This window comes from Xenopus laevis, chromosome 7L (assembly GCF_017654675.1).
Source record: "Xenopus laevis strain J_2021 chromosome 7L, Xenopus_laevis_v10.1, whole genome shotgun sequence".
Lineage (NCBI taxonomy): Eukaryota > Metazoa > Chordata > Amphibia > Anura > Pipidae > Xenopus > Xenopus laevis.
In genome coordinates, this window is record NC_054383.1 from 86,166,459 (window position 1) to 86,189,239 (window position 22,781).

General features: G+C 37.8%; 1 protein-coding gene across 1 annotated transcript; it reads left to right on the forward strand.

The window, feature by feature from the left end:
• Positions 1-278: 278 nt before the first annotated feature.
• LOC108696489 (uncharacterized protein C11orf52 homolog) lies at positions 279-18,029 on the forward strand. Its single transcript, XM_018225917.2, has 4 exons — positions 279-423; positions 15,620-15,651; positions 16,234-16,268; positions 17,255-18,029. The coding sequence occupies exons 1-4, from the start codon at positions 386-388 to the stop codon at positions 17,501-17,503; spliced, it is 354 nt and encodes a 117-aa protein (XP_018081406.1). The 5' UTR covers positions 279-385; the 3' UTR covers positions 17,504-18,029.
• The last annotated feature ends 4,752 nt before the right edge of the window (positions 18,030-22,781 follow it).

Here is a 22,781-nt window from a genome sequence, read left to right on the forward strand (position 1 = left end):
CTTTTACCCATTGATAAATACTCTTTAAAAATGCCATAGAAATGAATGGAGAGAGGCGGAATCTCATTCTAGAGGACTGTGGTGATCTCTAACTTTACTCTTTGATAAATATACCCCATAGGGTTTAGGAATACATTATGCATAAGGTATATGCTGTACCTGTCTGTGCTGCTGTTGCTCTATTTATAGCTCAACCCTTTATTTTACATTTCCTGCTCCCATTCCTCAGCAAGCAGTGCAGCTCAGTCAGACCTCTCCCCTCCCCTGGCACTAACAGTGGATCCAAGAAACCTGACACTCCTCTTGTGCAAAGAGCAGCCAAGAACCAGGAAACTGCAGCTCGGCTTTGATAGTCACAGCACTCCATGGAGGAAACCAGGGCGTGATGGGGAACGTTGGTAGCAGCAAACTGTGGCCAACCTCGTAAGTAACTTGTGCGGCTGTTTCAGCTGGGGGTTCCAATGTTATAAGCGAGGGTTGGGGTGTGTACAGTATCTATCGTGTCTGATGAGGGAGATTTCTCCCAGTAGTCCTGCTGTGTGACAAGCTGTTCTCCCCTCCCTGCGAATACACCTGTTCCTTAGCTCCGTCCTTGTCTTGTGTCAGCTGCCCGCTCGCCTCGCTTTCACTCAGTAGTGTCCCTGCCAGCGAGCCTCTGCCATTTGCTGCTCGGGTCCAAAACTCGATACTAAAGAGAAACATATTCTGTGTTTAATTCTAAAGCTTTATGTTATTGGTCTCAATAAAACTTTTGTCCAAATAAGTAAAGGTTTCTGGCAGTTTTAGGGCCCCGTGTAGTACAGTGCAACGTTTCCTACATTCCTCTGACATTTATGCCCCATGGAAATCAGTTCTTTTCTCAAGCCATTACATTTACAGCTACTGCAGGTTTATGTTGTGGGAATTTATTATTTCCTCAAACATCTTTCTGTAGTAACTGTATTTGGGAGAATTATTATAACATTATTATATCATACACAAGAGTCACAGAAGAACATGTTATGGTGCCTGATCAGGAACAGTAGGAACCAGACATTACCATATAAAGAAAAGTGTTGATGTCTTAAAAATGAATGTAAAATTGCTTAGGGTGCTTTTTTAAGCAATTAATAACCTTTGCTATTTACAGTTTCAGAACTATTTAAAGGGGTGGTTCACCTTTAATTTAACTTTTATTATGTTATAGCATGGCCTGTTCTAAGCAACTTTTCAATTGTTCGTCATTATTTATACAAAAAAAGTACCACATAAAAGAAAGTGTTGCTGTCTAATAAACCTTACAAATTAATGTGAAATTGCTTAGGTTGCTTTTGTAAGCACTTAATCAAAGGTATTGTTATTGATACCTTTTATTAGTCATCGTTCTATTCAGGCCCTCTCCTATACAGTCTCTTATTTAAATCAGTGCATGGTTACTAGGGTTACTTGGACCCTAGCAACCCAACTGCTTAAATTGCAGACTGGACAGCTGTTGAATAAAAAGCTAAATAACTCCAAAACCACAAATAATAGAACATGGAAACCAACTGCAACTTCTCTCAGAATATCACACTCTACATCAGTGCTGTCCAACTGGCGACCCCCCCTCCCTTGTTTAAAGTTAATTTAAATGTGAACAACCCCTTTAAAGGGGTTGTGCACCTTTCTGTTAACTTTCAGAATGATGTAGTGAGTGATATTCTGAGACAATTTGCAATTGGTTTTCATTTTTTATTATATCTGGTTTTTGAGTTATTTAGCTTTTAATTCAGCAGCTCTCCAATTTGCGATCTCAGCAACCTGGTTGCTAGGGACCAAATTCCCCTAGCAGTCATGCATTGATTTAAAGAAGATACTGTACTATGATTAGGCGAGGGCCTGATTAGAAAGGTGAGTAAAACAAATTAGCAATAATTATACATTAGTAGTCTTACAGAGCATGTTGTTTATAGATGGGGTCATCAACCCCCATTTGAAAGCTGGAAAGAGTCAGAAGAAGAAGGAGAACAACTCAAAAAATAAAAAATAAATAATGAAGACCAATTGAAAAGTTGATTGGAATTAGCCATTTCTATATCATACTAAAAGTTAACGTAAAGGTGAACCACCGTTTAAGTTTTTATTAACTGCCAATATAATGAATTTTGCAACAACAGTTTCACCTGCTAGTCACTTCTTATAACTGTACAGTCAAAGGCAGTCAAAAAAACAAAATAGTACAGTGTTTACATTTATTTTTTTAATAAGCTCTTTATTACATAATGTACACATGTAATGTCACAAGTATGGAATGTTTTATATTTCTTCTCTGGAAAACTCAGTACTTAATAAAAATTTTAAGTTACAAAAAAAAACAAAATAGTGTTCTAATTGCTGTGCTCAGGAAAGAACTTAGAAGCCTCAGATGCCCTTTACTATCTCCTTTCTGAGCAGAGCAACATCAGAACACTTCTCTGTGTTCTTTCTGAAGGTATATCTCTTTGCCTGTCTTTAACTGTACAGTTACAGGAACTGTCTGGCTTTTGTAACACAATTAATTATATTAGCAGTTAATACAAACTATAAAAATAGGGATACTGTCATGGGAAAACATGTTTTTTCAAAATGCATCAGTTAATAGTGCTGCTCCAGCAGACTTATGCACTGAAATCTGTTTTTCAAAACAGCAAACTGATTTATTTCTATTTAATTTTAAAATCTAACATGGGGCTAGACATATTGTCAGTTTCCCAGGTGCCCGCACCGTCATGTGACTTGTGCTCTAATAAACTTCAGTCACTCTTTACTCCTGTACTGCAAGTTTAAGTGATATCACTGCGACATATTCAGTTACATTGAGTAGGAGATACAACAGCCTGTCAGAAAGCAGTTCCATAGTGCAGCACTGGCTCTTTCTAAAAGCACATGACCAGGCAAAATGGCCTGAGATGGCTGCCTACATGCCAATAATACAACTAATAAAAATACACTTGGTTCAGGAATAAAATCTTATATGGTTGAGTGAATTATTTGCAGTGTAAACAGTGAAATTTAAAAATAAAAATGACACCATAAAAATCATGACAGAATCCCTTTAAATAGTTCTGAGATGGAAAAAATAATAAAGTGAACTGCAAAACTGCTTAGATAGGCACCCTGAGCAATTTTACCCTCAGTTTTTTAAAGGTATACTTATCCTTTAACCCTTTCCCCCTGCTGATTAGTTGCTATAGGTTACTTGACAAGTAGCATTTATAACATTACCTCCTAAATTCCATTCATTATGGAATTATACAATGAAAGCGTATTTGTGGCCATGTAAGTGTTGACATTATAGTATTCAATAATGCAATGACACAGGGATAATGTCATTCTTCACTTTACTACATTCCCTTAGGACTTTGTCACACAAACAATTTTCTGTGTATTATTATTTTGTATATCCTCGAAATTCATATGACTAATTTGCATTAAGTAGCTTCAGTGAGGTTAGCCACACTAAAGTTAGGTTGCGGCACAGGCTCATAGAGATTATTTTAGGCACCATTTAGACATGCAATGGTTAATCACAGGAGACATGCAGATGAATGAGTAACTGGTCCTGCTGAATTGAAACAGACTGGCTATCACATTGGGATGCAACATTCCTGTTGCTCAAGTTAATTGATTAGTATTTAAGCTGCCTCTGGTTACCAAGAAAGCTTTATTTTAGCATGCAGACAGAAGCAGAGAACTCCATAGTGCCGCAATGATATTTTCTTTTTCAGCATTGCACTAGCTGTAGTCTAATTGTCTCAGCGTCAAGGAAGCTACAAAGAAAGCATTCCCTTTCTTTCTCTGAAAATAGGGAACACTACTTTTAAACCTAAGCTACCTAGTTTCACTCTATTATACCTCCCTCTACTCCAAGTGAATAAAGTAATATATTTTTGGATCCAGTGTAGTCTGTGGACAATTTCAGGTATTCTTTTTTCCTGGGATAAGAGTGATGAGAAAGTTCAACATGCCATACGCCTTTCATAAAATATAAAAAAAAACACTGAAATCTATACTGATACATACAATTTTACTCTTAGTAAGTTACTGTCATTTTATAGAGAGCATACTGAATGGACTGTAAATACATTGTGTTGATTGATTGTTGGCACAATGTTTTATATTGTACAGCAAATGTAATTAGATTGCCCTTTGCATGTGTTTGTGCAATTAAATTATTCTTTGAGGGTACAGCAGATTGTGATTGTGACATCATTTTTTGGGGTAAGTTTCCAGGTCCCTGCTAGAAAGCAGTCCGTTGCTCTGTGTCTTGCTCTTCACACCTATCACCCAATTGTATAGAGCATTGAAAAACATATTTGAGTTTTCAGGTTAGGGACAGAGTGAGTAGGGCCTGAGGGCTGGGGAGGAAGGAACATGTCACACAAAAGTTTTTGACGGTATGAGAAGTTATGTTGTGTACTCCTTGACAGCTCCACTGTTAGTGGTATAACGTGTCTCAATAAGCTTTGATCAGCATATGAATGCATCAGAATCCTTTTGTTGGAACAAATTATTTTAGGTCAGTCAGGTGACTAGTGTCAAGGTCAAGGACCCAGTCAATGCATGCTGGGTATGATGTCATGTGGTTGATATGATAGGCCAGATAGGGCCAGTATATGCTGGTAGTGATGTCATGGGGCTAGTAGATATGTAATTGGGAGTGATGGCAAGGGTTCATTCATTTAATGTAGGGTGTTATGTTATTGTGTCAATCAGTATGCAATGAGAATTACCATATATATATGGGCATTTATTATGCCTTGAGCATGATCTTATGGGACAAAAAAAAATTATTTTTTGGGGTGAGTTTTGCTCAGAGGTGGTGTCATGAGTCTAGTATGCATTTGCTGGGAGCAGTATACTTTAACTTTTAGACAGGATGTCGACAAAAAGCATATATTTAAAGATAAAGGGCCAGATTAAATTCCGTGAGAAAATATTATTTTATGGTTAATCCCATGAAAATTTATGGACGAGAACTTTTCTCCTTTCAGTTCCAGTTTTTTCCCATAGACTGAAAAAGAGTTTTCACACAATAAACCGTAAGATGTTTTTCTGAATTCCATTGCATCTCAAATTGAATCTTGTCCATCACTTTTCTCGTGACAAACCTTATTCTCACCAAATTGAATCTGGGTCAAAGTCTGTGATCTACAAAACAGCAATGTTTCAGACCCTTGGGCCTTTACTCAAGCTTTGCTGGGAGCCCAGTTTGAGACATTATGTACTTGAAGCAAATCCAGTGAGACAGTCAGTGTTATAAGCAGTGTCAGTCGTTCAGGGAATCAAAATAAACATTTAATTATCAACAACATATTCTTCTAAATTATTTACTTGCATCAGTTAATGATTTAGCCTTTGCTATCCATATTCAGCTGCTGACTCTTGTGCTACTCCAGTTCATCAGCTCCTCACATTTTTCCCTCCATGTTTCCCTAGTTAATCAGCACCTTGCATCTATCTACCTTCTATTTTGATAATAACCTAATATTCTTTATATCTAATCTCACACTTTCCAGGGTTTGGGAAAGCCTTAAACACAGGTCTTTTCCTCAGCGTTGTCAACAATTTGTTTCCCTAAAGTACATCTCTTCACACAATGAAGTAAATTAAAGGCGACCTGTCACCTTGAGAAATAATTTTGAAATAATTTTCTATTGTGTTTGTCAATGGGGACCCTGATGTCTATGCCCATGCACTGGCTACACATACAGTAGGTAGTAACGAGGGAGGGGGAATGTGAGGAGGGCAGTGACATCTATGAAGTGCAAAATGGAAAGTGAAAGTAATTGTCTGCCCCATCTCTATGAGATTGACAGCTGAGATTTTTTAATTAGTTTATAGCAGGTATGGAGGTTTTAATAAAAAAATGGGGTTTCTTGTTTTATATGAAAAGGACTTAACAACTTTTTATGTCTGGGTGACAGGTCCATTTACGAATTTCTGCTTTGTGTATGTAAAATTTGGACCTCATCAGGAATTTGGTATTTTGCTTGATGGAAGTATTTTGTGTCTCATTTTATTTTAGATTGCCAGCTGCATTTATAGTATAGGGCAAGGTGCAATGCAAAAATTGGCCACAAGAATGGAGTGCAAAGAGTTATTCCTCACTCTGCAAGCAGCTCTGCCTTAAAGGAGCGTCATCTTCAGTATCTTCGGATTCGTTCGGTAAGGGACTGCCGACACACTGAACTTTTTCGCGCATGCACAATTGGAGAGAGTCTGGTAGTCATACCTACTGTACATGCGCTGGAAAGCTCTAAAATTGTCGAAGGGAAAAAGAGGATCTGAAGATGGCGCCCATGAGCTCCGCTGCGTTACTCTGCATGGATAGGTCGGTGTGACATTCAGGGACATTTTTTAAAATAATAGACTATACAGGGAGGAAGCAGGAAGTGGAAACAATGGAGGGTAGTGTATGAGACTTTTCTTTATGGGGGGTTAAGTTCTCCTTTAATGAGCATTAGATAACCTTTTGTTGAATGTTGAGATTCCCAGATTGGCTATAAGATTGGAATACAATGCACACATGAACATCAAACATTGTGGTATCGGAAAATGGCACATTAATAATATAAATGACTTACTAAATGACATTGAGCTCTACAGATGGTTCTACCATCTGATGGTTCTACAAATCTAGGGGCTGTTCCACAGTCAATTTCTAGTAACAAATAAAAAAATCTTACAGATCATTTTGCCTGCTAAAATGATTTGGTGCCACTAAGATAGTTGATAGTAGGTCTACAGCACAGCATTGCTTATAAAATAATGATCTACATAGGAAAACTGCTATTTACATAACATAATGTCAAAGCTCAGCATCTAACTTGTGCTTGAGAATACCGGTAATGAAATTTAAGTGTAACCAGTTTAGGCTTCATCCCAAAACTTTTGGTATGTATTTTTTGCGTCAGTTACAGAATAAATATTGTATGGTTAGAAGGAAGAAAAGAATGAAGCATTTTGCTATTGTTTTACATGCAAATATCTATAGAACATCGAATCCTGAAGGCTAATGCCACCTGGTCTACATTGCTTGAGCTATTTCTCTGTAGAGTTCAATGTCATTTAGTAAAGTCTTTCATACTGTTAACTTGTGTGTGCCCTTTCCTACAATGTTTGATGTTTATGTGAGCATTACAGCAAACATTCACTCTTATTCTTCCACCAATCTGAACTGCTTTTATGGATTTCTGGCCACATACTGTAATCACTTATAGCCAAATTGGAAATCTGAACTTTTAACAAAAAGGCAAGCAGTCAGTATTAGAATGTTCACAGGTAACGGGAGTAGCTGCTAAATCTAATATGGCAGCAATGTCTGTTAATTGGTATTAATTTGTAACCACCTGCTATAACTGCTTTTTTAGTAAACTTGCAGAATCTGAACATTTGCAGCAAAACCACAAGTGGCCAATTAGACTATTAGAATGTTCACAATTAGTAGTGATAGCTTCAAATGCAATATGAGGCATGGAGGCATTCAGCTTGGAAAATAATGGGGCCAACAATCATTGCTTCTATTTTTGGGTTGGCTGCTAGACTGAATTTTAGGTTCAGCTATGGACCTTTCTATGCCTTTAACAACATAAATGGTATAATTCACATCATTTTTGCTGTCTGTGCCAAAATTATGTATTTTATAGCTTTAACCTATTTTTTGGAAATCCCCATAGAGGCAGAGAGGTAACACTGCCCTTTTAAAAATATGGAATCAGTTTGCCTTGACAGTAACAAGATACTTCATCTCTAACCACTGTCTTTATAGAATAAATTAATCTAACCTATTTTTGAAATTATTGTTCTTTGTTATGTGTATTTTCAGTTCTATTCTTGAAGATGTAATACTAATGCACTATTAGACAGGGCCAGATCCAAATCAATGAACAAACTTAATGTTCATTTCAGTTCCACATTTCTCCATAGGGTACATAATGAGTTTTCACTTGATAATTTAGGAGAAACGTTTTTATTGAACAGAATCTGACCCATACTTATGGAACAATTCGTTATTACTAATTTGAGAGTGGCTTTGATTTTGATGGAGTTTGATTTAAAATTGATCAAATTCCATCAGAATCAACTTTTTTGATCTACTTTACCTAAGGTAGATAATTTGCTATTCTGGCTATCACCTACATCCTATGGCTAATGTAAAATATTAGTGATTAGAACCCATTGTATGCATGCATAGCGGTAGTTGCAGAATCTTGCGTCCAGGTGTTGATTCTTGAAATTCCCACTAAAAACCCCATTGATGGAGTTACCTTATTGGTAAGAAATATGGTGGTTAATCGAAAGGTGAATGTAGAGAGAAAGAGCTAGAATGTGTGAAATGAAGAAAAATAACCAGTGCACAGAGTAATGGGTGAAAGAAGATTTCAGTTTTAATAAGGTTACATGCCAGATAATGAGAGGATGCTGAGAAAGACAGTAGTTAGCACTGTGCATAAGAGATCACAGAGAAGACCAGGCAGGTATAGCTGCTAATAGCTGGAGAACAGTAGGGAACAAAAAGACTGTATGGACCTGCTTCCTCAGGCACTGACTGGTAAGATAGAATCAGTGGTATGTATTTCATAAGTTTCACTGTAACTGTAGAATTAGAATGGTAAGTTCAGTAATAGCCAACTTTCACTGACAAAAAAAATCTTAGATAACCTATCAAAAGTAGAAAATATAATCAGGTGTTAGTAAATCATGGCATGACTATTTTTTGTTTCAACATGGGTTAAACAATACTAGGAGCTGTATTCTAGCAACATGAGATAAATAAATATTGGCTGAAAATCATCGAATGAGAGTTTGCCAGCTTAATGGACACATGGCTCTCTGTCATATTGTATATGTTACTGTTATTGCAGGTAATAACACATACATTAATATGTGTAATTAGTTAGCATGGCTATTTTTCAGAGCTAAGAGTGCATATACGTAAGAGTATACTGGGTGATTTCTTCCCCCACTTCATATTTTAGTAGTCCAGACATGTGGAGCCCAAAATCCCAAAATTGCTTGCTATATGATTTCTGGCTAAAAATACACCAGATTTTGATAATTCAGGGACTCATCTAGAAAATACAACTACACTGAATATAATTGAGTTTATATCAAGAGTGAACAGTGGAAAGGTAGCACGGTCCTTAAGCTGGCCATAGACGCAAAGATCGAACATTTTTTGTCCGGCGGAGATCGGTCGTTTGGTCAATTGGACAGGTTAAAAGATTTCTGTCGGCTGCCGATAATATATTGCCAATCGTACGATTTTAAGTGGGAGACTGTCACCAGCTTTGGTCGGACATAACTTTCGTACGATTGCTGTCAGGGGCAGAACATCGGCTGATCTGTTCTTTTCTACTTTATTTGATCGGAATGGTTAGTGGCAGGTCGTGAGATGTAAAAGTCCGATCGTACGGTGATTCGTGCGATCCGATCTTTGCGTCCATGGCCAGCTTTATGCTTCTTTTCTCATACATAACTACTTAACTGTGGTGTTGTACTTAATGTATAATCTACAGTTGCAGGTAGCAATTGTCCTTGCTTTTAGGTGATCCACATAGAAGACAATGGGGTAATTCCAGGCCTGTGATCCTCCTTTAGTGTCAAGGGAGTGGTGACTGTAGAAAGTCGAATAGCAACCATGCGACTGTTAATACAAAAAGATTCTGGGGCTTGTAATGTATCAACATTGGGCAAATGGACACCTGTGCAGTATCCCATGACAACCAATCAAATTTGTCTTTGTTTTGCTGCAGCTAGCTATAGTCAATGGTTGCTATGGGTTACTGCCTAGGTGCAGATTTGCCCAGTGTTGATAAATTAGCCTTTTAGTTGTTATGCCCTGTTTTTTAGGCTGCTATGGGAATGGGACTTTTTTAGTAATTATACAATGAATTAAAGGGCAACTCTGGCTTCCAAACCAGAATTTGATAATGAGACCCACATTACACAGAGACCCCTAATATACCTATCACAGTTTCTTCAAAAAGTATGAATAAATTACATTTTCTATGCTGAAATCCAGCGGTTTAAAAGTTCTTCTCTTTCTGCATCATTTGAAATCCTGGAAGGGAACAGGGACTAAAACACAGATGTTACAAATTGGAACCACTTCTCCACAGCTTACAGACAGCATACAGGAACTACATAACTCACAATTCATTGAACTGTGATGTTCCATTCCTTATTGAAATCACATGTGCAGGGAATTGTGGGCTTTGGAGGATGCATGCAAAGGATAGCTGGCTGTTGATACAAAGTAACAGTAGTCAGCCAGTTCAGCAAAGAAGTCAGAAAGATTAGCAGAAGAGCAGGGGGCTAGGCTTAAGGAACTGTCAGAAACCATTAGAAATCTGCTGTATATTGCAAAGTTACTTGACATTATATTTACTTTTACTTTTCAAAAAGTTGTTATGTTTAAGTTCCCTTTAAAAGAGAAGGAAAGGCTTGGTGCACTTGGGGGTGCCAAACAGGGTCGGACTGGGGGGCCCGGGGCCCACCGGGACTGGTGTCTAGGGCCCCCCTCTGGCCCCCGCTACCTAGGCGAATTGCCCAGGCAGTGCATCGCGCATGTGCAAACGCATGCGCAAACGGGGCCAGGCGTGCATGCGTAAACGCCGCTCTGCACGCATGCGCAAACGGCGCTGCGATGCGCCAATTTTTAAAAAAAAAAACTGGTTGGGAGAGGGGGTCTGGCCCGGCGGGGGCCCACTAGGGTCGGGGCCCACCGGGTATTTTCCCGGTATCCCGCCGGGCCAGTCCGACACTGGTGCCAAATGTTAGGCACCCCCAAGTGATTGTATTGACTTACCTGAAACCCCAGGCCGGTGCTCCTATCAGCAGAAAACTGCACCGGCCCGGGGTTATACCAGTGAGCACCACGTAGCGATCTTCTCCCGTCATCCTCTGTCTTAGCGCGGCTACGCATGCGCACTAGAACGAGAGACAAACTTTAACTAAAAAGTCGGCTATTTCGTTCTACTGCGCATGCGTTTGCCCTGGGAGATTTGAAGAAAGAGAAGCCAGAAGAGGATTGCTCCGTGGTTTAGGCCGGTGATAGGTGGTTGGACCAAAGTTATACAAAGCTGCAACTATCATCAGTCCTTCATCATTGGAATGCTTAGTTAGAACACAAACCTGTAACATTTAAGTTAAAAACTAAAACACACTAACTGCTTTTCAGTATCTAAACAGAGAATCCAGCTATACTTGACAAAGGAAAGAATGTGTAATCACCATAACACCGATACTTCAGCCCACACAGAGATCTTCATCAGGGTGTTAATGCTATTTAAAAAAATAAAAGGGTGTTTTTCTTGATTGCTAATGCAATGTCAGACCAAACATTAGTCATTCTATATCAAATATCATTTGTTTACAGATAAAGCAAGAGGAAGTATATCAGCAGAAACAATAACATTGTATGCAGATTACATTTGTACTTCCTATTTTGTATTCTTTATTAATCACGTAGACTTCAGGAGGAAACTTCAAAAATAAAAAGGTGTTTCTTGATTGTTAATGCGCTTTGAATCAGGTCTAAAATCCACCATTCTATACTAAGTAGTATACTTACAGATTTACCAAGAGGAAGTATATTAGCCGAAACAAAACCTAATTTATTCTGTTAAATTTTCACTTCCTTTTTTGTATTCTAATACAAAATCATGTAACATATATTAATATTATATACTGTAGGAGACAACTTGTTTTTTTAATGCCTGGTTTGCAAATGTTATTAAAGTCTCATATGTTGCCATCCTTGAGTTGTATATTAGTCTTTATGGTATAATAAAGGTGACCTTGTATATGCTTGACTTTAGTGACATCTGGTGCAAATGCAGATCAGAAATGTCTATTGGAGGAATGTAATATGTTTCATTAGTGCAAAAAAATGCTTGCAAAGACCATTGTGAACGTTAGCAACCAAGATTTTCATTTGCGACTTTTTTGACTGATTTCAGATCTTAATGACTTCATTCCAAAGTTTGCAACAATTGGCTTTTGTGAACATTTGCAGTGTATGTAACAAAATTTCACAATTGCAAAGTGTTTTTAATGAAACTCCAGAGCAGGTGTTAACGTTAAAATTTTCTTAGTGATAATGAGCAATGTATTCACAAAAAGGCTATTTTAAACATTGCTTGCAATTTTAATTACAGTTCCCCTTATGTGCTTGGAGGAAGGGGGCCCAGGTATTTCTCTAACACATGTAGTGGTTGTTATTTGGGATTTTCTATTTATCTTATCTAAAAAAAGCCTAATTCATATTGAATTGATTTAAAATGTATTCAGAGTTTGTTGTTTAAAAGTGAGATCTAGAGACATGTTTTCACGTAAAAGAGACCCCACTACTACACTGTCAAAATCTATGTTATGGCCTCCATTAAACAAAGAACAGATTACAAAATTGTTCAAAATGCAAGGCCAGTCTTTAAGCTCAGGTAATTGACAGCTGCTCAGACCATGAAATGTGAATTAAAAGAAAATAAGATGGGGTGTTAATGGGGGCTCTTTAGAGTCACAGATCTTAATTTTCGGGACTTTGGTATTTTCGGCATTCTGCTGCATGCATCAGTGCAGTATTAGGGCTCTTACTCACGAGTGTTTTTACCTACGCTCCCTTGCGTTCCATTTTTCGGCGTTCAGCCGCAGGGGAGCGCAGGAATAGACTCATTTAATTTTTTCAAATGGGGCTGTACTCACACAGGCGCATGTAGGCGCTGAATGCTGGAAAAATGCAGCATGTTGTGTCTCAAGTTTCGTTTGGCGCCTACATGCGCCTGTGCGAGTACAGCCCCATTTGAAAAAATGAAATGCGTCTATTCCTGCGCTCCCCTGTGGCTGAACGCCGAAAAACGGAACACGGGGAGCCGTAAAGGGATTCTGTCATAGGAAAACATGTTTTTTTTATAAAACACATCAGTTAATAGTGCTGCTCCAGCAGGATCCTGCACTAAAATTCATTTTTTTCAAAAGAGCAAACAGATTTCTTTATATTTCATTTTGAAATCTCACATGGGGCTAGACATGTTGTTAGTTTTGCAGATGCCCTTGGTCATGGGACTTGTGCTGTGATAAACTTCAGCCACTCTTTACTGCTGCAAGTTGTTCTGCTTAAAAGTTGGAGTGAATTGCATCCTCTGATGCATTCGTTTATCTGAAATCAGCTCCATCATGAAGAGCTGTTTCTTTCTGAAAGCACAGGATCAGGTAAATGACCTGAGATGGCTGCTACACACCATTAGCAAAGCTACAAAAAATACACTTGTTGGTTCAGGAATAATATGTTATATGTTAGAGTGGATTATTTGCAGTGTAAACAGCGTAATTTAAAAATAAAGACTACATCATAAAAATCACGATAGAACCTTTAAGCTAGAAACATATAACATATTATATCATATTTACTGCCCTCTCCCATCACTGGGGTTTATTGTAGAGCAAAATGTTGCTGTTGAGCTTCAAGATCAGTAGTATAAGATTTATTGTAAATGCTTGATAGTTGCATGTATTACCCTTCTATTTGTGCTTGTTACCCACCCACTTTAGTACTAAGCTATGAACACTGAAGTGTGCATTTTCTGGCCAAAATCTACCATATGTGTTCAGTGACAGGTGGATTTTACTTCAGTGTTTACAGTTTTAGCCACTATCTGCTTTTTCTCCAAAGTCTGCCTTGCTGAATTACTGCACTAATGGAGGTTTATCTACTATTGGCAAAAGATCAGTCCTAAAAAATTAACATATTTGAAGCAAAATCCACTTGTTTACCAAAGATTTTGGAATTTGAGGAAGTTCACAAAGTAAATGAACTGTCATACAAGTTCAGGGAATTTAACAGCTTTTTTAAACTTCAGTTATTTGTGTTTTATCCATTAACCAACAACTGAATACTTACCAAATATTTTACCAGAAATATTTAAACAGTAGACATGGCATGGCCCCCCCTGTAAAAGTTTTTGGATGGCTGTGGTGCGCACTGCAACCCCTAACCACCCCTCAAACCAGCTGCCGGCAAGAGGATTTCTCTACAGTTATAGAGGAAGCAGCAAAGTCTGCTTCCTCCATAGTTATGCCACTGTGTTTAAATAAGTCAAAAAGAATGTAATATGCAGTGCTCTTTTCTAATCTGTTGAGAGTTCTTGTCTTAAGTGTTAGCCAAAGCTGCTCTTTCGTTTTCAGAGCAATCATCAAGTGTATAGCCGCTATTACTGCTCCCAAATTGTGACATACACCTCATAAATGTAGCAGAGTTTGGACTAGAAATAATAATAATCTAATAATAATCTAAGCATAATGTAGAGCTCATTTACGTACGCAAGTGCAGTGAGCTAAGTGCAATTTTGAGAACTCAATGCAGTGTTTTCCCCCCCAGAATTGAGATTGTAAAGGGGTAATGTGTTAGGCTTAATGCTCTGAATTCACCAAAATGAACCCAACTTCACATGCATTTAATCACAAATCGGACATAATTGCGTGGAAGTCTATTTGGTGACATTTCAGTTTATCGTAATGCTTACACACGATTATTTAGACACACTTGTGCTGTGCCTATTAATTCTCAGAATCCTGGAGATTTTGCCATTTCCTGACCAATAGGGGGTGATTTCCCTACATCAATAGGTGCAGCACCACTCGATTCAGAAAAGAAGGCAGGAAGGACTGAGATGTACCAAGCTTAATTATATGAGCCCTTATGTGTCTCAAATAATCAGGCCAACATTACTTGTGAGGGTCACTTGCTTGAAAGGATATCTTACTCCCCAGGTGAAGCCTGGTTGAAAAAAGTCTGATAACTAGTGATCTCTTGTTGTTACCCTGGGCACACTGGAGTTACAGTGGTATCATCCCTGCTCAGAACAATAACATTCAAGGTATAGAGACATCTGATGGTATTAAAAAAGTTGCTAAAATATAAGTGATTGTTATCCAGTCAGCACTGGTAATCTGAGAACCTTTGTTTTCGGAACAGCTTTAGTGCCAATGGGTGGCATGATTTCTAAAAGAGAATATTTTTTCTTTATGGAAGCGACCCCAACTATCCTTTTTAACTGGCTGAACAATTCTCATGGATGTGCAAGAGAGTGGCTGGTGGGAATAGTACATTTACTTTTAAATTTACTTTTACTTTTTTTTCTCTTTCAACTTTAATGTTTTTTTTTAAGAATAACAGGTATTTCCAGCTACTGCCATCAATGAAAACGCTAAGCAATGTAGATCTCTCTTACCTGCCTGAGATTGCTCTGCAAGACTTAGGGGTGGTTTATAATTGTTTTAGTGACCATAAAGGAAAGCCCGTGTGAGTAAATGAACTCTTGTGGGGTTGCGGGGAAAAAAAACCCTTTTTCCCAGAGCAGGCTTTTTAAAATAAGAAAAAGTCTGGCAACTCTTAGGAGTTCTTAAACTCACATGGGGTTTCCTTTAGGTTTGCTCAAGCCAAATAACTTGAGCAATTATAAATTGGCCCCTTAGTAGATTAAGCAGCACATTTACCACATGGGCCAATTTTGTTGCAGTGACATTTTATGTGTTGTACAACGTGAATCAAATGGACGGCTGGTTGTATTTAGAGGACTTGTATATATTGCTAATGCTTTGTATTTTATTTTATTTCTAGACTTGGGGGAAAGAAGAAAGAAAAATCTAGTGGTAATAAAATCAGTTATTTGTCTATGCAAAACATGGCATACAATGTTTGTAATAATTATGCAAAGCCCTAAAAAATTATTTCCAGGACGAACTGTATTACCTGACAGACACAATACTCTCCCAGACAGATATCATTAATGCCACTTTTCACTTTTCCATATTGTCTATATCATTAAAACCCACAATAGTATGTTTCAGAGGCACATCATATACCACAGACATATGGTAATGGAGCTTTTCAACCCTAAACATGTATCTTTGATTCTTTGATTCTGGGAACATTCCTTTGTTTTTTTTTTGTCCGGGCCAGAAGTCATGCATGGAATGATCACATTGGCACACAAGAAAGTATAGACATATGAATGATACTCAGTAGGGGCACTGCATTTGAGTAGGGTTGCCAACTACCAAAAGGAGTGGGGGATATCTCTCTCTAGAATTGGGTCTTAACCTCTGTTGGCTGTATCTCCTGCAAGATATTTCATTTGCCATCAATTATTTTGAATTAATTTTACACATATATTTTTATATACATATTTAAAATATACTGATGACTAAATGAATCATAACATTATTTTCTAGGTTCAAAGAAGAGACAATCTACTAGACCTACCCAGGTAAGTATACAAGTTCTATAAAGTAACTATTGCCTTATTACATTTTCCATTTCACTGATAACATTCTGCATGCTAGCCATCATTAGCCATTGAGGATTCATCAGAATGTGTACAAAAATCTATAGCTTATTGGAGTGAACTTACAGTACTTTTTATTTTGGGGATCCTATATACCACACACTTAGTTAAACCTATTCACATTGTGTTGTTCAGTGGTCATTCATATTTAGGATGTTTTTATCTGGTTACCTAACGAGCTGTAGGAGATAAGATGTTCCAAACTGGAAAGTTTGAGGTCATTTTTCAGAGATTTCAGAGATTATTTATTAAAACTGATAAATTTAGGAAAGCTTTGCATGCTTTGTCAACAATTTATGATTTTCTGAGGTAAACCAACTGTTAGTGGAATTTTGGCCTAGAAATCTGAAATATGTAGATTCCTGGAGCAGAAATGTGGTAGTGTACTGTTGGGAGTTTTTAACTATACAAGTCAGAAATCTCCATAAAGCTATACATCTTTGTTATGGGCAGGTTCAGGAGACGTGTAATTCTATTCAGCTGTGTTTTCATGCATACAGAAGTGGAATTACACATTATACATATACACAATATTTTTAAAGCCTAGGTTGACCTGAAAAAAACCCATATATATAGTTTTGTAGGTAAATCAGAAGTTCCCCCTGGGAAATGGCCTTTCAGTGAGAGAACACAAAATGTTCAAAAACTGTCGGACAGTATAAGTGCCAAATTCTCTTGCAGGAAAGAGTTAGTACTAAGAGCTATTTAGTTATACTTCCAAACCCCTTTCTCTCATCCCCCCCCCACAGTTCATATCTACATAATTCTTCAATACACCATTTTCTTTCCATCCCTATAATTGTGTCCCACATTTTTTTGGCTGCTTTAAGTGCTTTTTTCCCCACAAGGAGTGATAGAATAACTTTAAATAGAGAAACCTAACTAACCCTATCTTTCTTATGTTGCAGAAACTACCCACGAATGCACCCACATATGACACAGTAGCAGAGGTTCCAGTTTACGCTGTTGTGGACAAGACCAAACACAAAAAACCTAAAGAAGAAAATGTTCATTATGCAGATATTGAAGTCTTACGACGTCCTACCACAAGGACCGCAAAACGGAAGCCTGAAATTCCCCCAAAACCAGAAGTAACAGAATACGCCTCTATTAACTTTCCTACGGCATACAATCCTATCAAAGGTACTCTGGTCTAGTAAGCACTGCTTGAGGATACCCTACAGTATGAATCTTTTGTTCCTGGATATTAATGGACTTTAATAGATGCAACTTTGTGTAGTAAATCTTGGAATCTGAAAAAGAACATGCAATGAACATTTACTGACCTTGAGTGACAAGCAGAGCAGCCTCCTTGTGAAGCTGTTTCTGCAAAAGAGCTGAACTGCTATCTGGAAGACAGACTGCTTATATGGGAACTGGGTGTTTTTTAATTTGTCACTCCAAGTTAAAGTACTTTAATGTTATGGGAAAATGAGAACTTAATGTATCTATTACAATTATTATATTTTCCTGACATAGTTTTGTTTTATGGCACTTAAACTGTCATCTTTTGGTACCAAGATGCAGAGAGGAAATGCTTTTCACAAGGATATGGCCTGATGATCAAACAAGATATGCAAACCTCAATTAACACTCCTGCTTGGGGTGTACCATGTTAGTGTGGTGCAAGCCTACGTTGCCTTTCTGAGAATAAAGCAATTAGTATGATGCTTCTTGTAAAAATCCACCAGACATTATTATTTTTTGTTCAAAAGCAGATTTAATGGTGCTGACTCCAAACATTTCTATATGTCTTCATAAAACGTGTGTTTAAGTAAACAAATCTACAGATACTGTATATTTAACGGAATGTTAATGTAAGAGCTGGAGTGCTATAGGTTAAACATTCCAGCTAGAGAGCATTTGGCTTAATAATATAATTTTACAGTCTTCTTTGCATCATAAGGCTAAGGCAACATGGGTGACTTATTCATGAGGGGCAGGCAGGGGTGGGACATAGGCATAACTGCACCCTAATCTGCACATCATTTAGATGCACTAGTTAGGGGGCGGTAAAGACAGAACTGCCTTGTGTTGATATAAATAAATCAAATATAATGATCAATGTCAGGTTTATATAATCTCATATATTGTCGCTCATGTCCCCATGTGATTCTCCACTAGGGATATATGATTCTTGCCCACAATGAGTAAGTCTCTCTTGGCTTTGAATAAATTCTTACTTAAATCGAGCCTGGCCCCAATTCACTTAGGATATTAACCAGACAGTTTTATTACTAATTAATACTGAGCATAATGGTACCTCTTGTAACCTTAGTACAGTAGCCAAAATAAGTACATATGCTGTGCTAGCACAGTGTCCAAAACGTTATCTGTGCAGTGAGTACGTTTTTAAAACTAGGGGTTAAGTGGCCAAAGTGGCGAACTGATGAAGCTACATCCTCCTCAATCTTATGTCAGTGACATCATATCCTGTATGCAGAAAAGTCACAAAAGTTCTAAAAAATGCTGGCGTTTTTTCATATTTTAAAGTGGGATTGTCTTTGAACGTTTTAACTATTAAAAAATTTTGTTTGAACTTTTTTTAACCATTTGAGGGGCATGCAATATTTGTTTTAGGGTGGGCTCATGTCTAGGGCATTAGAAGATTTCTTTTGCCTTTATTATGCTTCCTTGGACATTTGTAATAATAAGTGGCCACTTTAAGCATTTGCACCAACATCTCCAATAAAAACGTATATATGACCTATATGTACCCGCCCTATTCAAATTGACCTAAACGTAAATGTACTAACGAAGTTTTGCTAGGCAGAAACAAACGTTAGCGAAAGTTTGCTAGGAAATGCTCACGCTGACAAATATATGCTACCGAAACTTCACCAGCAGGGTCAGACTGGGGGGCCCGGGGCCCACCAGGACTGCTGTCAAGGGCCTCCCTCCGGCCCCCTAGCCCCCCTACTGTGACGCAAAGGTGCGAGTGTCTGGACCGCACCACGCGCATGTGCAAACATCATCGCTCAGCGTGCATGCGCAGGCGCTGTGCCTAAAACTTTTTTTTTTTTTGGAAAAACGGAATTACCTAAGAGGGGGTCTGGTCCAACACTGTTCACCAGCGTTCGGCTGCAGAGACACAACTTTGCATTTTAGTGAATTAGTGTATTGGTAGCGAATTTGTGCCTGGCGAAGTGGCGTCAATTATGGCGAAGCCTTCGCAGGTGAAAATTTGCCCTTTAGTGAATTTGCCCCATATATGTCTTAGCCTTGCCCTAGGAATACTTATGGCATTAGACAACAAATATATTCCTTGTTCTGTGTAAACATTCTACAACCCTTGAGGTCTAAATTTCTTCTACCACACAGCAGTTCGGTGCCAGTGTCCTGTTCTATAATCGTTGTCATTTGAATATTACCACTTATATGGCTTAAATCGAAAAACCACTTGTACTGCAAACTGCACCCAGTGCTGTATTACTATACACTGCTTTTTAAATGAGCACTAAAGGGCGCACATTTAGCTGCACAAAACTTATTATAATTGCTGGAAGAGAACTTAAATTATACAGTAGTATTAGTTTAAAAACAATAAGGTCACTTAGTGCTTTTAAGTTGTAGTAACTGTTTCTAACCCTGCAGTAATTCTGAGTATTCTTGAGTGTATATATAGATATATATATATATATATATATATATATATATATATATATATATATATATATATATATATATATATATATATATATATATATATATATTATGTACTCATGTAACAAAACAACAGAAGTTAGGCATCATAAGAAGGGCAAGCAGATCCTACATTCAAGAAGAGAAGATACCTTGTGAGCCACCACAGCTTGGAGGGTGAAAATCAGAGCTAAGAGGAAATATTGGGTATCACAGAACAAAATTGTTCATGGTCATTTCCCAACTGATTTCATGTAACAAAAGAGGTGACCTATGCTTAAATATACTAAAGAGTTACAAAAATAAAACCTAGTTAGCTATGGTAGTGGGTGATTAAATATATATTTGAAAGCAGGTTAAGGTGGTACAATCACAGCTGCAGCCCTAAAAAATAAGAGCCTAATTTTGGCTGCAGTCCATTATAAACGTGAGATTCTGAAATCCAGTATAAAGTATTATCTATTTTTGACAAAAAGGCAGACTTAAACTACTGTTTCTATGTAATGGCAGCATGGTTGACAGAAGTCATGTTCTTGACTAGGTCTGCTGCAACTTCCCAAGTGGTCTGGACTGGGATTCAAAATAGGCCATGGCATTTTAAGTACACAGCTCTAACAGCCCCCACCAGTTCACTAAATAGTGATTGTTTATCGTCCCCAACCTTTTTTTACCCATGAGCCACATTCAAATGTAAAAAGGGTTAGGAAGCAAAACAAGCATGAAAAATTACCATGGGAATGTCAAATAAGGGTTGAGCTTGGCTATTTGGTAGCCCCTATGTGGACTGATGAAGGTGACAAGGGGTATTGGAGAATCCACCAAATGGTGACAAGGGATAACTATTTCTATACACTGTACTATGGCATGTGTGTATAAAGTTAATGGAATACCAACATACTTGTGTCTTTCACATCGTCACATTTTCTTCTTCTTATTCTAGTGTTATTCCATCTCAAATGATATCCTACAAGTTATTTTTGTGAATTGCCTTAATTCAGTAACAGACATAACTCACTGTTTGAGCATAAACTCTAGTCTAAATTTTGGGTGGATGGTCATGCTTGGCTTCTTAAGCAGACTTGTGCATCTGAACCCCACTGCAATTAACCTGGCAAAATAATCGTTCAAATTTTGGAGCCACAATGTAAACTCCAAACATCTCTAAGCAATGGAGCACAATAAGGCATAGAAATCACACAACAATATCACTGCCAAATTGGAGCAACATGCTCAGCACTCTCCACAAGGTGGCGGCACCATTCCATTTGGAGAGGACAATCAACCATTCAAGACCAAGTTGTTCAGTCCCCAATCATAACTGTCATACCGCTGCTACTCTGTCTGTTTTGTTACTTCAACTAACTCATTACCTCCTAACTACCCCCAATCATAACTGTCATAATACTGTCAATGTTTTGTTATTATTAGATCAACACTGCAACAGAAAAATCTGTATCCCCTTATGAGTTTTGTGCAATACTTGCAAGGGAGATCCTTAACCCCTTTCTAGTACTGGGGGAGTAGAGTAACATTTTGAAAAGGCAGCTGGGACACAAGTAGAACTGGGTAACAATATTTTTGCAGTTTCCAGGTCCTCGCTAGAGCATCCTGACTGGCCAAGTTACTTATCACTAACCATTTTCTTGGCCAATAAGGTTGTAGTACAATCACAGACAATAGACAAAAGTCACAAAATGCCACTCTGGGTGGCGATAAAAACTGGCATGATTTTTGGCAGTGTAAGGAAATGATTTTGGTGCTAGACTTTAGTAAACCATTTTGCACTCAAAAATCCAAAACTAGAGAAGTGATCTCAATTTAGTAAAGCATCTCAGGCGACTTTTTATCGTGAATTGTGAAGCAAGCATTATTGTGTGTTATTGCATTTAGAAGACAAGGAAACTTTAGGCACCTCCTAGTGAATTCAGTCTCTAGATTTGTTTTCCAGACCTGTGCTCCTTTTAGGAAAAAAAGCACCAGCCCAAGAAGGTTCCATCTCATCACCACCTTAATATCCCAGTTGTCCCACAGTAAGTCTTATGGATCTGTGTATGCACAGTATTATGTATTGTGTCGTGCAAAAAAAGAGTTTTTGTCACCCTTAAACGTCAATGCATTTCAGTGAATTTTTGCAGTTATGTGAATTTTTGGAGAAACGGAACAGATTTGCCCATCGCTAATCACAGGCGGATTTCAGTCAATATCAGAGGAACTTCTGTCCTCCCTGTTGTCTAAGGCCCCAGACCCAATGGCTCCTCCTTCTTACCATTCCTGTACCTATACCAATCAAGAGAGGAAGGTTACAAACAAAAATTTGGCTTTTAAAATTACAAAGTCATCTATTGTATATTCCATTAGTCTACTTTAGGGCAAATATCTTCACCTATCTCCCCATATAGGCTCTCTCCATCCACTCATCTTATATATATCTCCTGAGATTGAATTTCATAGGAACACTGAATTCCTTTCTGGATGACCATCCCATGCTGAAAAAATACTCAGGCTACCCAATCATATAATCAAATGGCTCCCTTTATAATAATATTGCATAGTACAATGACTTTATTTTGCTACTGTGTGGGAAGGGTATAAGCAGGTATAAGACTCAAATACATTTTTTGAGGTTATTAAAAGTATTAATCTGCCAGTGAGTTACTTTATACTGGTAACCATGGATTTTCAAAATGTATTTACATGAATCCCTCATGAAACAGGTTTAACAGTGGTAAGGAATCTAACCACATACCTATGCCATTGTCTGTATGTGGGAACATGGTATTACCACTTATTCAG

Bases quoted from the DNA above. Each gene is read 5' to 3' on its own strand.
- LOC108696489 (XM_018225917.2), top strand. From the start codon at position 386: ATGGGGAACGTTGGTAGCAGCAAACTGTGGCCAACCTC. The intron at 424-15,619 runs GTAAGTAACTTG...TTTTATTTCTAG, and splicing joins AGCAAACTGTGGCCAACCTC to ACTTGGGGGAAAGAAGAAAG. The intron at 15,652-16,233 runs GTAATAAAATCA...ATTATTTTCTAG, and splicing joins GAAGAAAGAAAAATCTAGTG to GTTCAAAGAAGAGACAATCT.